This window comes from Vipera berus, assembly GCF_964194415.1.
Source record: "Vipera berus genome assembly, chromosome: 2".
Taxonomy (NCBI): domain Eukaryota; kingdom Metazoa; phylum Chordata; class Lepidosauria; order Squamata; family Viperidae; genus Vipera; species Vipera berus.
In genome coordinates, this window is record NC_138203.1 from 164,937,286 (window position 1) to 164,958,342 (window position 21,057).

A 21,057-nucleotide genomic window follows, 5' to 3' on the forward strand; every position below is an offset into this window, starting at 1 on the left:
GCGGCCGCCCAGCGCAGCACTGAGCGCGGGAGAGAACCACACCAGACCAGACCAGGCACGCTGAAAGGGGGCACGAGTGCTAAAATCCACGGGTTAGGGGGCGCAAATTACTTCCCTTGCCCCGGGTGCTGACAACCCACGCTACGCCACTGGAGGAGATAGAATAGATAGTTAGTCTCCTCCACTCTTTCCCCCTTGTGCTTCTCTTTACTTGGCAATTCCTCTGAATTCAGTCACTGGGTGTCCTAAAAGCAGAGCTCTCCTTTTGGGAAATTTTCAGTTACCAAGCTTCTGAGATTGTAATTTGTTCACAAATTGCTTTCTTTCTTAGCATGACTTATGAGGGCAATTTTTTTGTTGATCTAACAAAATTAGAGGTGAGCAGAATCTCAGAATTTTAAAACTGAACTAAGAAATACATCTGCCCAATAACTTGAAAAACATTCGTATTTCCTTCTTTAGAATGTATCAGAGAAGCAAAGAGCTTGCGAAACCGATTTGGCTAAAGCTGAACCAGCACTGATTGCTGCTCAGGAAGCGCTAGACACTCTCAATAAGGTAAAATCTTTTAGGTTTTTAACCAGCAGTTAAAAACGCTGTACTCATTTCTAGTGATATATTCTGTTTCAACATGTCATTGATCAAGTAGATAAATATACTTCTATTTTTATGAAGGAAGATCACAGAGACAGAAATGTGGTCTGGATAATTGATTCCTCTTACAGGAACCATTTTCAAGCCATCAATTGTAAAAGTACAGAGTTTCTCGTGTTTGAAACTGCAAATAACTTTGAAAATAAATACTTCTCATTCAAGAAAACATTTAAAAAAAAAACCCAGCCTGAGGTTGTTCTGCGTACCAAGACTCCAAGATCCCTTTTATGCTGAGCCTCTGCCCTGGAAGGCTTTATCAAGGATTGGAGCTACACAGACTATGAAGCCTCTGAAGTACTGCTCCAAAATTCTGCAATTCTGAAACTGCAACAGGAGAGAATATTTGTGGCTCCAGGTTGAACTGTGGGGTCCTTGGTGCTCTCTGAGCTTGGTTGTTTGCTTGTAGACATTTCATTCCCCAACTAGGTAACATCCAAGCTCAAATTCCACATTATAGCCTGTAATACTCTGCTGCTCTGCTAACACAGATATATTGTAGTTGATATCGGGTGCTTAATGGGCTTTTTTCTTAATCGTGGAATTTATTATTTCATTGTTAAAAAAATCTTTCTCTTCTCCCCCATCTTTGGCTACCTTTTTAGAACAACCTGACGGAACTGAAGTCTTTTGGATCTCCTCCAGAAGCAGTGGTTAATGTAACAGCAGCAGTTATGATTTTGACTGCTCCAGGTGGCAAGATACCAAAAGACAGAAGTTGGAAAGCAGCAAAATCCATGATGGGCAAAGTAGATGCTTTCCTGGATGCCCTGAAGAAATATGACAAAGAGCACATTCCAGAACCTTGCTTGAAAGCTTTTAAGTAAGAAGCATCCACACATATATGTTCTTACACTGAAATAAATTGAAATGGCCGGTCATGCATTGGATCAGATGGGGGGGGAGAGGGAGAGAGAGAGAGAGAGAGAGAGAGAGAGAGAGAGAGAGAGAGAGAGAGAGAGAGAGAGAGAGAGAGAGAGAGAGAGAGAGAGAGAGAGAGAATTTTCATTTAGAGCCTTCTTATCTGTAGCTCGCTGTCACCACCTTCAAACATAAAAGTGAGGTAAATGCCAATAATTATGGCTGAGCACAGATTCTGAATACAGAAGGTCCTGGTGGTTTCCAAACATGTCTAGGAATTCTTCCCTGAAACGGTGAGAAGCCTGTGTTAATTATTGCCAGCACTACTGAGGTTTGATGGCATTTGTGTCGTCCTTGTCTTGAGGTGAGGCTGTATCTTTCTCCAGGGATCTATGACAGCTCGCCATGGCCACCTCACCACAGGACAACTCACTGCGGGACAAGAGTTACACTAACATCAAAGAAATGGTGGAATAGAATCATTATAACCAGAATGAAATGTGAATGGCAAAAAATAAAATATTTTTTTATTTATTTTAAATAATAATTAAATAGAACTGTTAAATTGTCCCACAGCGAGCTGTCCCATGGCGAGTTGGCCGTGGTGGGTTGGCCACAGCAAGTTGGCCGAGTCAAGTTGTCCCATTCCCTTCTGCAGTGCCCAGAGCAAATTTTCTCCTTCCTGTTCCTGTCTTCTTTCTTCTCACACCAGGCCTGTAAATTCAAGACACGTGAATTCACACCAAAGCTTCAAACAATGAACAGAGCAGGCAGAGCTCACACAAGGAGGTTAGCATTTTCCCCAGGTACCTTCCTCCTCTGGATGAGTCACAATTCTCAGATTTCTAGATTTAATTTAAGAGCTAATCTGTAACCTTCCTAAAAGGCAACAAATATAACCAGAATTTTGCCCATTTTCTAAGAAAAATCTGTTCTTGCATCTCTTGCCTTTAGTGGCTAACTGTACAGTGTGGGCAGTAATTGACCGATGCAGTAACTAGAGAAGGATTTTTCCGACTTTATTTATTTAGATATAGATAGCTGCCCATTTCTCCACAGCGGATATATAAACACTATATTAACCCACCCAGGCTTTACTAACTTCACTACCCCCATGCTTGGCAAATAACTGGTTTTTGACAATATCCAGAAAGGCAGCAGGTTAGGGCCAATCTGGTTTCAGATGGTACAGCATCCCAGAGGGCAGGGGCCATGACAGAACAGGTACATTTCCTGGTTCCTGCAAGATTGCAATCTTTAATTGATAGGACCTGAAGTGTGCCCTTCCAGGCTGAAATGTGCCCTTTCATTTGCTGAAGAATACAGACCATTGGAGAGAGGCAATCTTTGTAGTTTCCATGACTTGCTGAGATAGGAAGAAAGAGAGGGAAGATCCACTTCATTGCACATTGCCTTTTTTGTGCCTTCTGACCTTATTGACCACTAGTGACAATAAGTGTAATCTTTAGTGGAGGGATTCCCCTTTTTGACTTCTTTATATTCCATCTCTGATACCTCCAAGCATGCCTATACCTAGATAGTCTGATATTCTCAGGATTCCCATCACTTCCAGTACTTGATGCTTGTCCTCACAATTCCTCTTTACACAATTCCCCTCCAGTAATAAAGTAAATACTGTGCCAGGCTCCATGCTGTCTAGCAGACTACGTGTCTTTCATTCACTTGCTGTGCTTAGAATATAACTGGATCAAATACAGAGGCTATGTATCTAAATGTAATTTCCTAATAAAAGAATGTATTCCTTTTTAAAGACAAACACCAGTTGTATAAATCTTTCTGTGAATTTAGCAGCAAACGAGCAAAAACTGGAACAATATTTCTACAGCAGATCTTAAACAGGGATGATTTTTCTGTATTTTAAACATTTTTAAAATTAAAAGTTATCCTATGGATAACATTATTTTATGAAAGTGTGCATGTGTGTGTGTTGCAAAAGTAGGATAGTGGCACGAGTTATAGCAGTCTTATTGTTGTTGCACTCATTCAAAAATGACCTGGAACACCTTTGTCTCTTCAACTGCTTTCATTTTGTCCAGCCTGTGATTGATATCAGAGAATTTTAAGACTTGAACACTTTTCTTGAATTTCATTCCTTGGAAAGTGATAGTAGTCTAAATCTCCAATTCACTTGCTAGAAAAGAAACAGCATGATTCCAAAGATCAGTTCGTACACATTTGAAGGGTGATCAAATGTTCGGATGCCGAATGTAAAACCTTTAACTTACGTATTGATGCCCAGCATTTTGATGTAAATGCAAAATAGCAGGGATTTGCACTGTAATATCACATGTGCCATTGTTCATCACAGTTGTTAGAATCAGAGCAGACATCTTTGTAGTTCCTTGGTGAACTTAGATTAGAAATGTGGTCAGGTTTTTTTCTTTGTTCATTTAAGTGATATGCTGCTTTATAAAACGTGAAGGTGTCCTTGTTCTGCCCCAGTTGCAATTTTGCTTTGTGAATTTTTCTCTGCAGACCATTTCAAAATGATCCAACATTTGATCCTGAGTTTATAGTCTCCAAGTCCACAGCTGCATCTGGTTTATGTTCTTGGTGCTTAAACATTGTTCGTTTCTATGAAGTCTATTGTGATGTGGCACCTAAGCGGCAGGCCTTGGAAGAGGCTAATGCCGAACTGGCAGAGGCAAAAGCCAAACTCACGATGATTAAAAACAAGATTGCAGTAAGTAGGCTACAACTTCATTTGGATAATGTGCCAGACCCCAGGGCATCTTGTTGAAGTAGATGTCAGTGTTCAAATTGGCTGACATTCACTGCTGGCGCCAAACAAGAGAATTAATTATTTAGGCAAAAGTTACACAATTAAACCAATTGCATGCAAACAACATTCCGTTGTATCTATACAGATCAAGAACCGGTATAAACATGAACTCTGAGTCATGAATTCTCCTGCGCATGAATGGAATGAAATGAAATGAAAACTGTATTACGGTACTGGCCCAGTTCAGATGGGCTGATCCCATGGCTTTCCATAATTTGCTAACCTATAACTGTAGCTCCAGCCAAGGTGTGGAATGCTGGAAGGTGAAGTTATGCAATGTCTGAAGGGACACATGTTACCCATTCCTGAGCTAAATGAATTCAGAATAACAAAGAGTTGGAAGGGACCTTAGGTCATCTAGTCCAACCCCCTGCCCAAGCAGAAGACCCTACACCATTTCTGACAGATGGCAGTCCAGTCTCTTCTTGAAAGCTTGCAGCGATGAAATGAGAAGCATTTCTCCTTTCCTTTCCTCCATGTAGCCAGAGGAATTAATTTCTCCTCCCTTTTATTCAGAAGAGAAAAGTGAGCACAGGCTTTGCATGAACTCACATCCACTTGGACACTAGTTGTGAAGGGGAACCTGGATTAATCAATAGCTTGTTGAGCCCTGGATCTATTTCAACAGAAAATAGTCAGATGTTAACATGAATGTAAGAGCTCTTTTCTACTGCATGTGAGGCTCAGTTAATTTTAACCTTGCTTAGTGGTGTAGGGCTTATTTTTCTGCTTGGTTTTATTTGTTTTATTATTTCATTTACTTTATTAGTTCATATAGTTGGCAAACCTATCCCTTTTAGTTATGTTATTATTTAATATATTGTGCAAATCCAGAAAATAGATTAATTCAGAACCTAAGTTATATATACAGATCGTTCTGAATCCTTCATTATGTGTGACTTGAAGAGGTATTTCATTTACCATCTCTTTTCATCTCTTATTTAGGACTAAAGTACAGGTAGTTTTCGACTTACAACAGTTCATTTAGTGATCATTCAAAGTTACAATGGTACTGGAAAAAATTGATTTATGGCCGTTTTTCACACTTACGACCGTTGTGGCATCCCTGGGGGTCACATGATCAAAATTCAGACAATTGGCAACTGACTCATATTTATGACGGTCTCATTGTCCCAGGGTCATGTGATCAGCTTTTGCGATCTTCTGACAAGCGAAGTCAACGGGGAAGCCAGATTCACTTAACAACTGTTTTACTAATTTAATGGTTGCAATGAGCCACTGAACAACTGTGGCAAGAAAGGTTGCAAAATGGGCGGGGCAACAGTGACTTAACAGATGTCTCACTTAGCAACATAAATTTTGGGCTCAGTTGTGGTCATTAGTTGAGGACTATCTGTATGGATAAGACTCTCAGTCTCCCAGTTTCTAGCCCTGTGCCTTTAACCTCTACACCAAATCGGTTCTTTTTCCAAACTGGTTGTCTTTTTATAAACCTCCCTTACATTTTCATTCTTCGTCTTCTTTCTAATCTATCACCACCCATTGCTGCAGCCTTTTCTTCCTCACAGTTTTAGACAACTTTACTTGACAAAATTATTGCAATAATTACTGGTAAATTATGTTTAATTAGGATTTGCTGTCTGAAGACTATTCAGAGACATGCGCAATGGAGGGTTGATGATGGTGGGTGATTATGAAAGCAGATCGACAGACAGTACAGCCTCTGCCCCTTTTCCTGTGCACATTGTGATGTTGTACACACATACAAAAGGGTCAGAGATTATAGCATGACCCCTTTTTCATCATTTTGATAAACATGTTAGATCTGTGAAGCCTCCAAAATTATTGCATAATTGTAAGTATTTCCAACAACAACTGGGGGTGTCTTTATTTTTTGTAATCATATGAGTAGCTGTTGCTTTTTTGTGATGAATTGATGTTACTCCCCTGTCAGATCTGGTTACATGATGCAGCATTTACTCATCCTTCGAAACCAGCTTGTACGTAAATGCTCAATTTAAACCAATTTGTTTTAGCCAAACTATTGTCTCATTAATATGGGAAGAAATTACATCACTTTAATTCGTCATTTCCCTACACATAACTGCAAACTTTTTGTTTGAAAGGATCTAAATGCCAATTTAGCCAATCTGACTGCTGAATTTGAAAAGGCCACAGCGGCGAAAATCAAATGCCAACAAGAGGCTGATGCAACGAACAGAGTAATTTCATTGGCTAACAGGTACACAGTCACTAAATACTTCCAAGGGTGCTCTGGGTTAATGCTGGTTAATTGCCATAGTTGGCTTGTGTCAGAATGACCCTAACCACTTGAGGTCCATGACTGATCTTCCTCTTTTTTAAAAACTGAAACCCATAAGTAGGGCAAGGGCCTGCCAATGTCTCTGAAGCAGCAGTTATAGGAAGAAAGTTTCTATTTGAGCCCATTTTTCTATTCAGATTGACTCTTGTAAATGGGTATTATACAATTGTATTTGCCTAGTGTGGGAAAACAGGTACTACTTGAAGAAGAGAGGAAACATTTGATGGTGTAATATTGGATATAGATTGAAGAAGTTAACATATACCACTGAATTACTAATGGACCCAGACAACTTGTTGTCTATTAAGTATTTGACTGTAAAACTAGAAAATTAATAAAATATTTATATAAAAAAGTAAATCTTAATTTTCTTGGGGATAAGTCTGGGCTTAAATATGATTTCTAAAAGTATTTGTTTCATAGTATTAAAAAACATGCAGGTATGGGAAAGTTGTTAGGGTTTTCCTATATCATTAACTCTAATTTGTATGCCTTCCAAAATTTCTAAGAGACAGAATACAATATCTATATTCTTGTAAGCCTTCAAAAGAAGATGGTCTTTGTTCTGCTACACCAAACTGTAGTATTGTTTGCAATTAATCATGGCTAGGGTACATGACATTCCTTATCTGAATTCTAAGGATTTAAACCACATTTCGGGAAGATCAGAAATAGCCTAATATGAATCTTAAATACTATAAACCAGACAGAAATTGCGAAAGCTTCAAACTTTTTGTGTATTCATATCAATTTTTTTTAAAAAAAAATTAAAAAAAATTCTTGTGAATCGGAATGTATGAGAAATCACTAGGAAGCTCGATTGTCCCAAACTGGCTGGAAGTCCCAGCTGGTAAGAAGAACATTGTTCAGCTTCTCAGCAAGCTATGAACCATTTCCTGAAAATGAAATACTACAAAAGAAAGAAAGCATGAATCAAAGATGAGTGGTTTGTTTAGAGAAGCTGTTGGTTCATAAGCAAGCAATGTTCTCTCTCCTCTCATCAGTCTGCCCCTTGCCAGAAGCCACAGAGTACATCACCAAGGAAAAGAGTTAAACATCTCTCACTAAGGCTTATGTATCTTCACAAAAGTCACGGCCTGGATGTGACTTATGTGGCCTTTCAGATCTATCCTGCTGTTATGTGTTCCCTGATTTCTTTTCATGATGAGAAACTTGAGTGGTTTCAGAACTTAGCAGGAAGTGCTTGCTTCAAATGAGATTGTTTATGGTTTTATACATCATATTTCACAGTGGCTGAAGGCGGGAGGGGGACACTGATTGCCAGATTGTTCTTTCCAAAGAGCACAATAACTGAGGGCAGCCCCCACAATGAAGAAAAAATAGTTGGTCATTTTGCTGAGTACCTTATGATAGGCTATGGTTGTTGGTGGTTTTCTTCTTGGTAGTTCCTTGAGGAGCTCGTTGTTTTCTGCTTGACGGTTTCCTAGTGTTCATCCCTCGTTATCTGGGTGTAGGTTGATAGTGTAGTTCTGATCTTTTTGTTTCCTCCCTAGCCTTTTTATTGTCTCTTTTGAATAATGGTACAGTATAAATGTGGTTTATTACAAACCCCACATTCCCTGGCACTGATGATGTTACCTACTCAGGTAATGAAACGCCTGCAAGTAAACACCCAATCTCAGAGAGCACCAAGGAATCTGCAGTTCAGCCCTGAGCTACATACATTCTTCTACTGGAATATTCATACTGCTGATCAAACCAGGTTGGGTTAAAGCCTCACATGTCCTAATCATATCTTTCTCTCCTTTTGGAATATTTCCTAAGGCTTGTTGGTGGATTAGCATCTGAAAATGTGCGTTGGGCTGAATCGGTGGAAAATTTCAGTGAACAAGGAAAGACTCTGTGCGGGGATGTGCTACTGATCACTGCATTTGTTTCCTATGTTGGGTATTTTATCAAAAAGTATAGGAGCGAGTTACTGGACAAGTTCTGGACCCCTTACTTAAAGCAGTTGAAGGTAAGTCTATGTAAATGCCTGTTCCAGAAAATGAATGCTGTTTCAGTGAATCTGTCTGGCTTCTAATCCTAGTGGCTTTAGGTTACAAGTAGAGGCTCCTCGGGTTATGCCCAGCTTCAGACTATAAATTCTAACTCTGACTATTTCTTGGCTTGCTGACCAAGAAAGAAAACATCATCCTCTGCTTTTATTCTCCAGGGCACTTTGTAACAACCCATTAAAACAATTGATCACAGAGAGGAGGAGCCTCAAAGTGATCTTTGCAGAAGTAATAGCAAAGAAGTGATGAAGAGCCTTGAGGAATGAAAGGATCTTTGCTTCATGCCTTAAAAATATGAACATTAACATTGGTACCAACCAAACCTTCCTAGAGAGAGTCGCATGCAAGATGCCTCTGCTAGAAGGCATATTCCCATCACCATTGCTTCTCTTCAGATGATAGATTTGAAGGGTGAAAAATACTGAAGCATCATATCTCCCCAAGTGTTTTGCCATAATAGATGCATTACATCAAAATAATGAGGTAATGAAGGCAGTGAAGGATGCAGCAGATCCAAGAGATTATAGATCCTGAGGACAAGGTGTTATTCCTGCAGGCTATTCCTGCTATTAAAAAACCCCAAAACCCTATGGTTCTTTCTAACCATTATGTCATCTTATTTGTCTAAACTAGTGAGGAGCCCCTGACCTGTGAATCTTCTTATCCAATCTCCAGGGCTTTCTCATTTGACCCTGAATCTCCCTTGATACCCCTTTCTCTCTGCTCATCTACCCCTTTAGAGAACTGCTGCTTTACAGCACTGCCTTGAACCAACACTTGATTTTCCAATAACAAGTGAGATAGTATCAGATAAGCAAGGAGGTAGTGAAGCTCTGTTTTATGTTCAGAGACCCTTGTCAAAATCTAATTCACTCCTGAACATAGGCTGTGCCTGTTCTATCCTGACAGTCCATTTTTATCTTAACATTATAATAGGTACCAATCCCTATTACTTCTGGCCTGGATCCTTTATCCCTGTTAACAGATGATGCAGATATAGCAACCTGGAACAACCAGGGGCTCCCCAGCGACCGTATGTCTACAGAAAATGCAACAATTCTATGCAACACAGAACGTTGGCCACTCATCGTGGATGCACAGCTTCAAGGGATCAAATGGATCAAGAACAAACATGGACGAGATCTGAAAGCCATCCGGCTTGGACAGAAAAGGTCAACTAGAGTTAGTCTGTTCAGTTTGGACTTTATTCTAAAAGAATGGCCTACAGGCTTAAAAAAACAGGAATTGCTCTGCTCTCAGGTTATCTGGGATGCCCCCTCATTTTGCTTGCAACTATTCTGGGAGTATTATAATTAGCCTCTTTACATTCTTTACATTCAGTCAATCTTCCTTGTAACACCCATCACAGCCCACAATTAGCCTCTTTACATTCTTTACATTCAGTCAATCTTCCTTGTAACACCCATCACAGCCCACACTATCAATTTTCCTCGCTTGCAATGCTCCACATCTAGGGAATGGCTGGGAACAGGCTCCTTGAGTTGACTGGAGCCTTGATCAATAGAGTTTAGGTGGGGAACATGCACATCTTTCAGTGACATAGCAACATTTCTGGGATCTGGGATAGGCAAGTAATTCACCCCTAATGACATTTTATCCACAAATAATTCTTCATTAATCTTCTAGCTTTATTATTTACACACAAAGACCTTTTGCTTCCCCATGCTTCCCCCAACTCCACCAGGATAACTAATCAAGAAACAGGAGAGAGGAAGACAGATGCGATCCAGATGGTTGCATCTACACAAGACGTCTTCTTTCCAACCCTTTTTCTTATAGCAGTTGTGGTCACGGTCACTTGCCATGCTGGGCTAGATAACTTTTACCATATAATGTGTGAACTCCAACATGGTAGTCAGTTTCTAGTTTCAGACTGTGTCATTCACAGGTCTTTGCATATCCAAGGACTCACTTCTTAGATGGCTTTGTTATTGTGTTTGCCTACTTGCCTTGTTTTATATTTTTCTAACCTATGTACTAGTCCAATTAATTCAGGTGGATTTCATAAATTTTACAACTCTTCTGCCCAAATTCCTCTCTGGGTCCTTCTAGATTTGATACGAGTCTGGGCTTATTTATCTATTTAAATTTATATGACCTCCCATCTAGCTTACGTGACTCTGGGTGACTCACATCAAAGCAATGACAAGTCCATATAAATAAAATGATTAAATTGATTAACCAAACAGAAAAACACAAGAAAGTGCCATTCTACAATTCAGTATTTAATTGGCTATTTCATCTAATAGTTAATTAGTTAATTAGGATAGTTAATTAGTGTGAGGAGTCCATGGCGGCTTTTCTATCGTGCTGTGCATGTCTGCCACTGTTTGTCTGTTCACTTGAATCCCCACTCAATCCACTCACGTCATCCTTTCGTATGTGCTGTGACATCTATTTCAGTGGCCCTGATAAAGCTCCTTTTCTCAGCATGCATCTCCATTGCACATGATTATGAAAACACATTTAACTTCATTTTCAGTAGGGTATAAGAAGAGTTTTTCTGTTCTCAAGAGACCATGTGACACACTAAAGATTTATTATCAATTGTACAGCTACCTAGATATCATTGAAAAAGCAGTTTCTGATGGAGATACACTGCTTATTGAAAATATTGGAGAGACAATAGAACCTGTGCTGGATCCTCTGCTAGGCCGAAACACAATCAAGAAAGGAAGGTACGTGCATTTGCAGCCACAACAGCCCTTGGTTGTATCTTTGTACTCTGTCCTTTGCAACCCAGTTTGGAAGGTTGCAAGTCGATGCAACCTGTGTGTATGCCTTAGTTGTTCTAAGAGTGGTAATTTGACTCAAGCAAAGATTAGTGAAGCATATTTTATGGTTACAGCAACAGAAAATTTATTTACAGTAAAAACATTTTTTTTCTTTCATTCAGTTATGTCTAATTCTCAGAGACTATCCGGACAATTCATTCCAGTTTTCTTGCCAAGATTTTTCAGAAGTGGCTTGCCATTTCCTCTTTTCTAAGGCTATGAAAGTGATGACCTTCCAAGGCCATCCAGTTGTCTTTATTCCTAAGGTCAATCTAGAAGTTATGATGTCCTGGTTTCTAGCCTAGTGTCTTAACCATCATACCAAACTGGTACGGCCTGTTCTGTGCATGTGCATTTTGGAAGAGAAGCAGAAGCAGGTGACCTCAGATTAGCAAACTCTTAAAACAAAGAGCAAGAAAGATAATCAAAGAGGGGACACAACATAAATCCTTAACTTTATACTCGCACTATATGACTCTCTTTTGAGAATGCTGAAGAGCCACCGCCACTGTATTCTTATCTCCAACCATTTGATAAAGAAGAAGAAAGCAGATCTCTGTTAAGTTATTGAGGGAAGAAGAACAGGCACTTTTGTCCATTTTTTCATTAACAGTACTTTTCATTAACTCTAAAATGAAAAGTATTGTTCATACAGAACTGCAAGTATGCACTTGCTTGTCTTCCCCAAATAAAGTGAAGAAGCTATTCTCTACCTTGTTGGAAGCCTAGAGATAGCTGGAGTGGAGAGATAGGTGGGGAAGGAACTCAGGAAACAAATGCTAATGCACAAAATAAAGTCTGAGAATGAAACAGCTGTGAGTGACTGGCTAGTGACCAGAGAGGCCACCTCACCAAACCTTTAGAGTGATGAAGTATGACAGAAAACCCTCATTTACTGACTGCTTCCAACAGCACAGTCACTGTTCAGAACTACGACAGTGATAAAAAAGTGATTTTGTGACCAATGCCCACATTAAGGACCTTTGCAGCATCTCTCTCTCCCTCTCCCTCCCTTTCCTCTCCCTCTCCCTCTCCCTGTCAGATGTTCACCATTATAGTAAGTATACATTGTTCTGTACCATTTTTCTCCCCTCCTTAGAGAGCTGAGAGAACGCCTAAACAAGCTATTTCTCAGATGTTTTTTCTCAGCATATCCCTAACAAGTGCTAATTGCAAGTTAACACACTGAACAATCTTAATTAATTGATTAGAACCATATGTGGCTTATTGCTGCTGCCTGCCACTGACAAGACTCTAATCAATTTCATACTGAAGACCTTTTGCCTTTTATGTTGCTGGAGGCTTGCTGCCACCAGTGGGTTAGGCAAACATCTTGTCCTAGTGCATTCTAGGGTCTAAGAGATATTTATCTGGAACCCTTCTGAGTTTTACTGAGATGTAATACCAACAGAGGGCTATAGCTGTTTAACACCTCTGCACATTTTTATTTATTCTACAAAAATGTGTAAACTGCACAATCTGTCCAGATTAGTTCCCAGATTAGCCCATTGTTTTCAGGTCTGGTGAATGATAGTATGCTATTCCTTATCCGGATGTTGTATGCCATTGCCATTTGCATTAGCTTCTGCCCCCTTTTAGGATCAGGAGGGAGCACCATACAGCCCTTTGCCTTAAGCAGCGAAGTGTCTCTGGTTATCCATGAGTGGATTTATGACAGCAGTAAGAATTTCAGAAATGGCATGCTCATGCCCCTTTCCTTTAAACTGGTTCAGAATTCAGAATTGGGCCTGCATATCATTTTCTGGCTTTTGTCCACATCTACATTTGTAGGCACAAAGTTGACTGCTGCTATCACCAAGACTGAACAATGGAATGGGACTGGTCTCATTCCATTTAGAGGTGACACAAGAGGAGAAGAAAAATATTGTCCTGGCCATCACAAAGCAACAAGCTGCAAAAAAAAAAATAAGTGCACTTTAGGTCTATCTTCACCCAAAGTATTTTAACTGAAATTCACTAAATCTCTTCCCAGCACAGGAGACTTGTCTGGAATCTGGGAGTGCTATTTGGGGAACAGAATTACTTCCATTTCAGACCTGTTTCAAATTACACATTTTGAATCATAACTGCTCTAGAATGTCTATAATTCAAGTTACTATGATGAAAATCAAACAGAAAAAAATGACAGCAAATATTCTTAAATTGTGCTGTTTGTGCTCATGTCTCTGAATCTATCCAAAAGGGTATTGAAATCTGTCACTCCTGTGTGGGTTGACATCACAAATCCAACTCTGCTTTAAACTATTTCTACTAGTTTTCATTTCAACTGCCAACCTCCAAATTCAAATGTCCCACATTAATATTGACCTTACCTAATTAATCTCTTTTTTTCCAAAATGTATTGCATAACATGAGTGGATATGGAGAGTGACTGCTCTATTACATTTTAGTGCAGTGAATCTGCTTTGCACGCTGAAAGTGCCTAGTTCCACCTGCAGCATCTCCAGAATAGGACGCAGAAAGATTCATTTGTGAAACCAGGGCAACCAGACTTAATGCCTTTATTTGCCTTTATTTTCATCTAACCATAATAAATTCTTTTGCCATGGCCTCATGATATCGCTTTCATCTCATTCTTATATCATAAGGCCACCTTAGCAGTGGTGGGATTCAAATATGTGCACAACCGGTTCTCTGTGTGGATGCTGCTTCCGGAAGTCCATTCTGGGCCTGGGCAACAAAAAAATTAGCTACCGGTTCTGCCGAAGTGGTGCGAACCAGCTGAATCCCACCACTGCACCTTAGGTGATCCTAAGCTGTGCCAATTTTAATAGTGTTTTCCCTTTAATCTAATACACTTTACTAACTGTCCTGCTGGAAGTGCAATTAGTAAACAGCCTGCATGTTCTATTGGCCAATTTGACAAGACACAGCTCTTCCCCTTTCTCTCTTCAGATAGAAAGAACTGGCTGCAGCAGCTATCACCAAGTTACCCAGCAGTTCTCTAGAAGCCACAGAAAAACTGACTGCCAGACCAGGGGCAGTTGCACAACAAAGAAGAAAAGGTGTTGGTCTCAAATCTGACCTACACAAACTTCTTGCCTTAACACACAGTTTGTCCAACCCACTGATCAGCAGTTCAGCTGTCTGGATTGCTGCCTTGGGCTTTGCAAATACCAGATCTGCTTTACCACGGAACTTCCCTGGTTCTGATAGATGTCTTGGCATCATGACAAACGGGCAGGCAAGTCAGCCTCCCGTCAAAATTTGCCATCGCTCCAAGCCCCATCACTGCATCGCTGCCCTGACTGGCGTATGATTACCAGGTGGCTGGCGCGCTCCAAAAAGGAGGACGGTAGAGCAAAGCCAAGGAGTTTTACCATTAGCTTTCCACCTGAGTGGCTGGAATCGGGATACCACCATTGGGCAGCAAGCCAAAACAAGCGGTTGGCACAGGATAAAGATTGACAGTGTGGAAAGACAGCAACTGAAGAAAACACTACACTTTTCTGCCGACTGAAGCACAGGTCAATAGCACTAGCTCAGCATTTGGCAATGACTCCCAGTCTACATAGACAATCCTAAACTAAATGAATTGATGATCTGACCTGATAAGCAGTTCCCTGTGTATTGAACCATCTGTTGTAGACAAAAAGGATTGATTTTCTATCGCTGAGTCTAAGCTAAAATAATAAAAAAGATGGTGGGATGGTGTCCGTCAATAGTGAATATAAGCAAAGGTAAGTTACATTGGTTTATGCAATATTTTCACATATTTCAAAACTCTTATTCCCAGATACATTAAAATAGGAGACAAGGAAGTTGAGTACCATCCCAACTTTCGCCTGATTCTGCACACCAAGTGCTTCAATCCCCACTATAAGCCAGAGATGCAGGCTCAGTGCACGTTGATCAACTTTTTGGTTACCAGGGATGGCTTGGAAGACCAGCTTTTAGCTGCTGTGGTTGCTAAGGAAAGACCTGACTTAGAGGAACTGAAGGTATATTATCATTACTAGTTGTGAGCATCCGAATTATAGAGTATGGAATAGTCATTTTAGTAATTCCAAGGGAAATCAAATAGTCTAAGTTAGCCTTCCCAACTTCATAGTACATCAGATGTATTGACTCTTATTAAACCTCAGCTAGCATGGACAGAGATTGTGGAAACTGACCTCCAGCATAGTTGGGAAGCACCAAGTTGAAAAAAGCAGAGAATCTAAAACAAGTGTTCAGATTGTCTTCTTCCTTAAAATGTTTATTATGTCCCAGGATTGCAACAACCCAAGTGTTTTATAAAGGGAAATGGCATTGGTGTGTAGTCTTCACATCTAATACAATAGATAAATGTGTATTTAAAATGTATGAAGTGTTAATGGTAGAATCCAAGAATTCATATCCCATTTTACTCAGTAGCCTCATCTAAGATAGGAACCATGTTGAAAATGGCCTAGCTTTGGTGTAGGAAGAAAGGAGATTTGTTGATAAATAACAAAAGCTCTCCCCCCCCCTCTGTTTCTGGTGTAGGCTACTCTCACAAAACAACAGAATGAATTTAAGATCATCCTGAAGGAACTAGAGGACTCTTTACTAGCCAGACTCTCTGCTGCATCAGGAAACTTCTTAGGAGATACAGCCTTGGTAGAAAACCTAGAGACCACAAAGCGCACAGCAAATGAAATAGAACAAAAAGTAAGTTAGCTGGTTCAACTTCACTATGCTGTCCTGGCCTCAGCAATAGTGCTGAGAAATGGATTTGTGATTTACCAACCCAGCAGTGAAAGCGAAGTCATATAGAAACCATTGCAATTCTCTAAAGCACGACTAGATATCACATACCGTACTCTATTTTTTTTATTTTTTAAAAAATGTTTTTTTCCTTATTTTTTTTTAGGTGAAAGAGGCTAAAATTACTGAAATACAAATTAATGAAGCCAGAGAGAACTACAGGCCAGCAGCAGAAAGGGCATCCCTGTTGTATTTTATATTAAATGACCTGAACAAAATCAACCCCATCTATCAGTTCTCCCTGAAGGTAACTAATAGTAGAACAGGCTGTTTGGATAGTGATTGGTTCTATTTTTGTAGAAAAATAGCTCCCTCTGCCCTTATGGAGTCCAAAATACTCTCAGATTTTTTTGCAAAAACATTATAGCTGCCCATTGGGACTCTTTGTCCATGATAAGGAAGAATGACTGAGAGCCAAGCAACTCCTCAGATGCAATGGGGAAAAAAATCTTCCAGGGAGTCAAACCTTGGGCCTTTTGTTTTGCTAACGCCCAACTATGTAACCCCTTCATGTTTTTGAGGATGGCATCTTGCTTGTGTCTGTCTGTTCCGGAATACAAAGCAGGACGTCTGCCTGAAACCCCACACAGTTTTGCATTTTGGCTTCTTCTTTTTCTTCCTGTTTTTTCTGTTCAGGCTTTCAACGTCGTGTTTGAGAAAGCCATTCAGCGTACAGCTCCAGCAGAAGATGTGAAACACAGGGTGATCAACCTTACGGATGAGATCACCTATTCAGTTTTCATGTACACAGCTCGGGGACTGTTTGAGAGAGACAAACTTATTTTTCTAGCCCAGGTTGCCTTTCAGGTAAAGTGACTGGATGATACTGGACAAAAAGTATTTTTCTCCTGCTTGATAAAAAGGGCGTACGTTTGTAGAAAAGTTGCTATTATATTGAAAATATCACTGTTGGCTCTGTAGAGTAGTAGTAACTAAGTTGACACATGATTTACTTGTCATAGCTTGTTCAGTGAACTGCGTTCACACAGCATGCTAAGCCATCAACCACAGTGGCTGGATTTACACTGTCGCTTAGCCACAGTCAAGCCACATGATAGTGTGATCTGATGCATGAACCAAGCGACAGAATATTTTGCATATGAGAATAAAGGTCCTCAGGAGGGCAAGGATCACCCTGTAATAGAGAGTGCAGAAGTAGAATAGTGTTATTGCAAAATAAGTTGGGAAAGAGTTTCTCAAGAAAATTCATGTACGAAAAAAACGCTCATAAATGAAGCAACTGGAATTGGAAGGCAGTTAGCCATGAAAGATTAAAGCAGAAGGCAGAGTGGAAATACTTATCCAGCCAGGTGTTCTCTAGATTTGACGACAGTGACTATAATTCCCAGCCAATTAGCCTATTGATCATTTTGGCTATATATTTTCAGTGTTGCAATTAAGAAAAGCTCATTAAGTATTGTACTCTAGGGAAGTAAGGTCAACATTGGCACGGCCAATAGCATCAATGTGACACACACACCCCTTTTTCACTGACAGCCCAAGGAGACATTTGTGCTATAAATTATCTTCAATGCTCTGAATGCATCCAGTTCTAGGGAATACTGTATTTTCTGGCGTATAAGACTACTTTTTAACCCATAAAAATCTTCTCAAAAGTCAGGGGTCGTCTTATACGCCGGGTGCTGAAAATAGCCCAAACCCTATAATTTAACAGGAAATGTAGGGGGTCGTCTTATACGCCCAGTCGTCTTATACGCCGGAAAATACGGTAGTACCTCAGGTAGTCTTTAACTTATGACAATTGAGTCCAAAATTTCTGTTGCTAAGCAAGACAGTGGGTCTTACCCCATTTTATGACCTTTCCTGTCACAGTTGTTAACTGAAACTGCAGTTATAATAACCCGGTTGTAAAGTGAATCTGGCTTCCCCGTTGATTGCTCGTCAAAAGGTCATGACGCCGGGATGCTGCCACTTTCATAAATACATGACAATTGCCAAGCATTTGAATTTTGATCACATGACCATGGAGATGTTTTCATGTGAAAAATAGTCATAAATCATGTTTTCAGTTCTACTGTAACTTTGAATGGTTACTGAACAAATAGGTAAGTTGAGGACTACTTGAATACAAAGACCTGCATTTGCTTACCTTCCCCAGAATACCCAAACCAGCCCCCTCTGGTTTAGATCCTGTCCTTGTATGTAGGCTCACCATCTCTGGAAATTAGTAAAATGGAAGATACATGAATCTGACATTGGAGCCACAGCAGCTATTATTTGTTTGTTTGAAGTAAGGTATATCATTTGTAACATTCCTAAATATTCTCATCTTCCCTAGGTCTTGTTGGTAAAAAAAGAAGTGAATCCAGTGGAACTAGACTTTCTTCTACGTTTTCCCTTTAAAGCTGGCTTGACGTCTCCAGTAGAATTCTTATTAGGTCAAGGATGGGGTGGAATTAAGGTTTGCTCAAAACCACTATTTGTAGTCTAAGCGCTTCTTAGTAACTTAGAAGGATCCACGAAAAGTGTGAAGGTCATTACTGTACTAGTGTACTGTACCATAATATATATGAACTTTAGTCACAATATCAGGTGCTAGACAGTGCATGTTTTTTTTGTAGGCCCTCTTTATAATCAGTTTTAAAAAACAGGTGAGATATGGATCTGGAGTAAGATACGCAACGGGGAAACATGGTATAGGGATGATTTTACAACGTTGACTTCAAAAGTAGTTTGCAACCAGCTTGTTACCCATGTAGTGGCTGGACAGATATGGATTAGTTCTGAATAAATTCTAATACCAAATCTGCATCAGTCCAAACTATTCAAATCTGTTCAGGCAAGACCAAGACCTAGATGGACCCTTCATTATTGATTAGTTGTAGTATTACATCATAGCTTGGCAAAATCAGTTTATCCTGTTGGATATTATTGACCTTGGTCCACCTCCAGACCATTTTTCCATAGTGGCAAATATATTAGACTCCCAAGACTAGCATTAGGCCAAGGGTTATTTTAATCCCAGAGCAATGGCTGTGTCCTGTTAAGGACTACAATGGAAAACCTGTTGTACTTGGATAAGCACATCATACTCATTAACGTAGGTTTGTGATAAATTGTTTCTTTAAGTGTAAATACTCTTCCATGTCTGGCAACTGCAGGTTACTGGGGGAGGGGGTGTCATTTACAAGAAACCCATTATTTATTAGAACTGACTGTCTTTTGAGGATATTTTACATTAAAGTGACAATGTCTAAATGGATAAAGCTAAAGAAACCATGGAAAGTATGCCTTAGTAATTTTGTACATCTGGAGGTGAAAAAGTTGTCCTTTATTGGAACTTTTTAAAATACCAAGATATGGTCTGCATTTGACTACCTGCAGATTTAGTTCCCCTTAGAATCAAGAACTCTTAACATCACATGGTCACTCCCCACCACCAGTGTCCCTGCTACTTTTTTCCCTTAATTATGTTGTCCAAGGCAAGGACAGCGGATCCTTTGGTACCCTCCCCCCCACATTTTGAAAAAGGAAGAGGTTAGCGAGACTAGTCAGGAATTTCCCGGCAGGAGCTAGCTGAGGTTTTGGGGGTTTTTTTCGCCAACAGAGGTTGTATAATAGTCTGCCATTGCTGCTATTACAATATGCAAAGCAGCTCCTTATCCCCTTTAATACTTTACTAATATTTGAGATGCTTCATTTCTTCCTGTTACAACACATCTAGAACATAGATGGAGAATGATAAGAACTACCACAAGAGATTTAACTAGCCATTCACGGGCGAAGCATTAGAGAGCATTTCATCTGCTGTTGCTGCTGTATCCTCAGGTACTTTCTGAAATGGACGAATTCAAAAACCTGGACAGTGATATTGAAGGCTCCGCTAAGCGATGGAAAAAATTTGTAGAATCAGAGACCCCTGAAAAGGAAGTTTTCCCGAAAGAGTGGAAGAATAAGACAGCCCTACAAAAGCTGTGCATGATGCGATGCATGAGGCCAGACCGCATGACCTATGCAGTCAAGTATGTATCATGTTTTCTTCTACAGGCTTGGAAAATAGGAAATGTGAGGGTGCTTCACTTGGAGCCTGGAAAATATTGTCATGTGGAGCAGCTCATATTATAACTTGGCATGTTATTCCAAGGACCTGAGTCTTTTGGTCTACTCTGGCCTTTTTCCTGCTAGACAGTCAAGAAGAAGACATGGGCTGGTGCAGTCCAGAGGTTCAAAAGCAAACAACAAACATGTCCATCTTGCAGATAGCAACACATACACAGGGGCAATAGGGTTCAGTCAGACCTGATTGTGTTCATCAACAATTCCAGAAAGCTTGTGCTGACATGAAAGACTGATAATTCTGAAAGAATACAAGCATATACATAAATAGGAGCAGTTGCAAATGGTCAACTAGGTTTTATTTGGTGGTTTGTTTACTTGGTCTCATAATTATAGTTATTTTGTGGTTTTAACAATACAAAGAAAAACCTCAATTTTTCATGCTCATACATGACTAATCTAACCCACTGCAAGAACTGAATAACACATTTCTGCTATTAAAATTAATAGTACAAATCCCACTCAAGATTGGTTGCTAGGGGCTCAAGTGTAAAATGTATTTCCTTTATATTTGCAAAAAAAGTGCTAATAGCAACTTGTTTTCTTTAGGACAGGGATAACTAATCAGATTTTTTGGATTACACCTGTGGTCCTCAAGCAGCATGACCAGCAGACAGGGATCTGGAGAACTGTAGTCCAAAACACCTGGAGGACACTATGTTGCTTACTGTAAAACCATTCATACTAATAATGTATTAGAGAAATACTACTGGATTCCATTGGACATTGCCATTTCCAGTGCTATTACGTGTAGAGCGTCTCTGTCATCAGTTTTCAGTGGAGAAAGTGCCAATCTCAATTATTTATATCTCTGTTCTA

At 39.8% G+C, this 21,057-nt stretch overlaps 1 protein-coding gene across 1 annotated transcript in view; it reads left to right on the top strand.

Moving 5' to 3' along the window:
- DNAH17 (dynein axonemal heavy chain 17) overlaps positions 1 to 21,057 on the top strand; it is a gene marked incomplete at its 5' end in the record, with an annotated part of 119,670 nt that overhangs the window by 85,872 nt on the left and 12,741 nt on the right. The window contains 13 exons of the mRNA XM_081319927.1: positions 463 to 558; positions 1,257 to 1,474; positions 4,009 to 4,216; positions 6,403 to 6,518; positions 8,385 to 8,577; positions 9,554 to 9,789; positions 11,194 to 11,316; positions 15,170 to 15,374; positions 15,901 to 16,065; positions 16,268 to 16,408; positions 16,798 to 16,968; positions 18,461 to 18,583; positions 19,951 to 20,144. Coding sequence (XP_081176053.1) covers positions 463 to 558; positions 1,257 to 1,474; positions 4,009 to 4,216; positions 6,403 to 6,518; positions 8,385 to 8,577; positions 9,554 to 9,789; positions 11,194 to 11,316; positions 15,170 to 15,374; positions 15,901 to 16,065; positions 16,268 to 16,408; positions 16,798 to 16,968; positions 18,461 to 18,583; positions 19,951 to 20,144 — 2,189 coding nt within the window. The remainder of the gene's footprint in view (positions 1 to 462; positions 559 to 1,256; positions 1,475 to 4,008; positions 4,217 to 6,402; positions 6,519 to 8,384; positions 8,578 to 9,553; positions 9,790 to 11,193; positions 11,317 to 15,169; positions 15,375 to 15,900; positions 16,066 to 16,267; positions 16,409 to 16,797; positions 16,969 to 18,460; positions 18,584 to 19,950; positions 20,145 to 21,057) is intronic.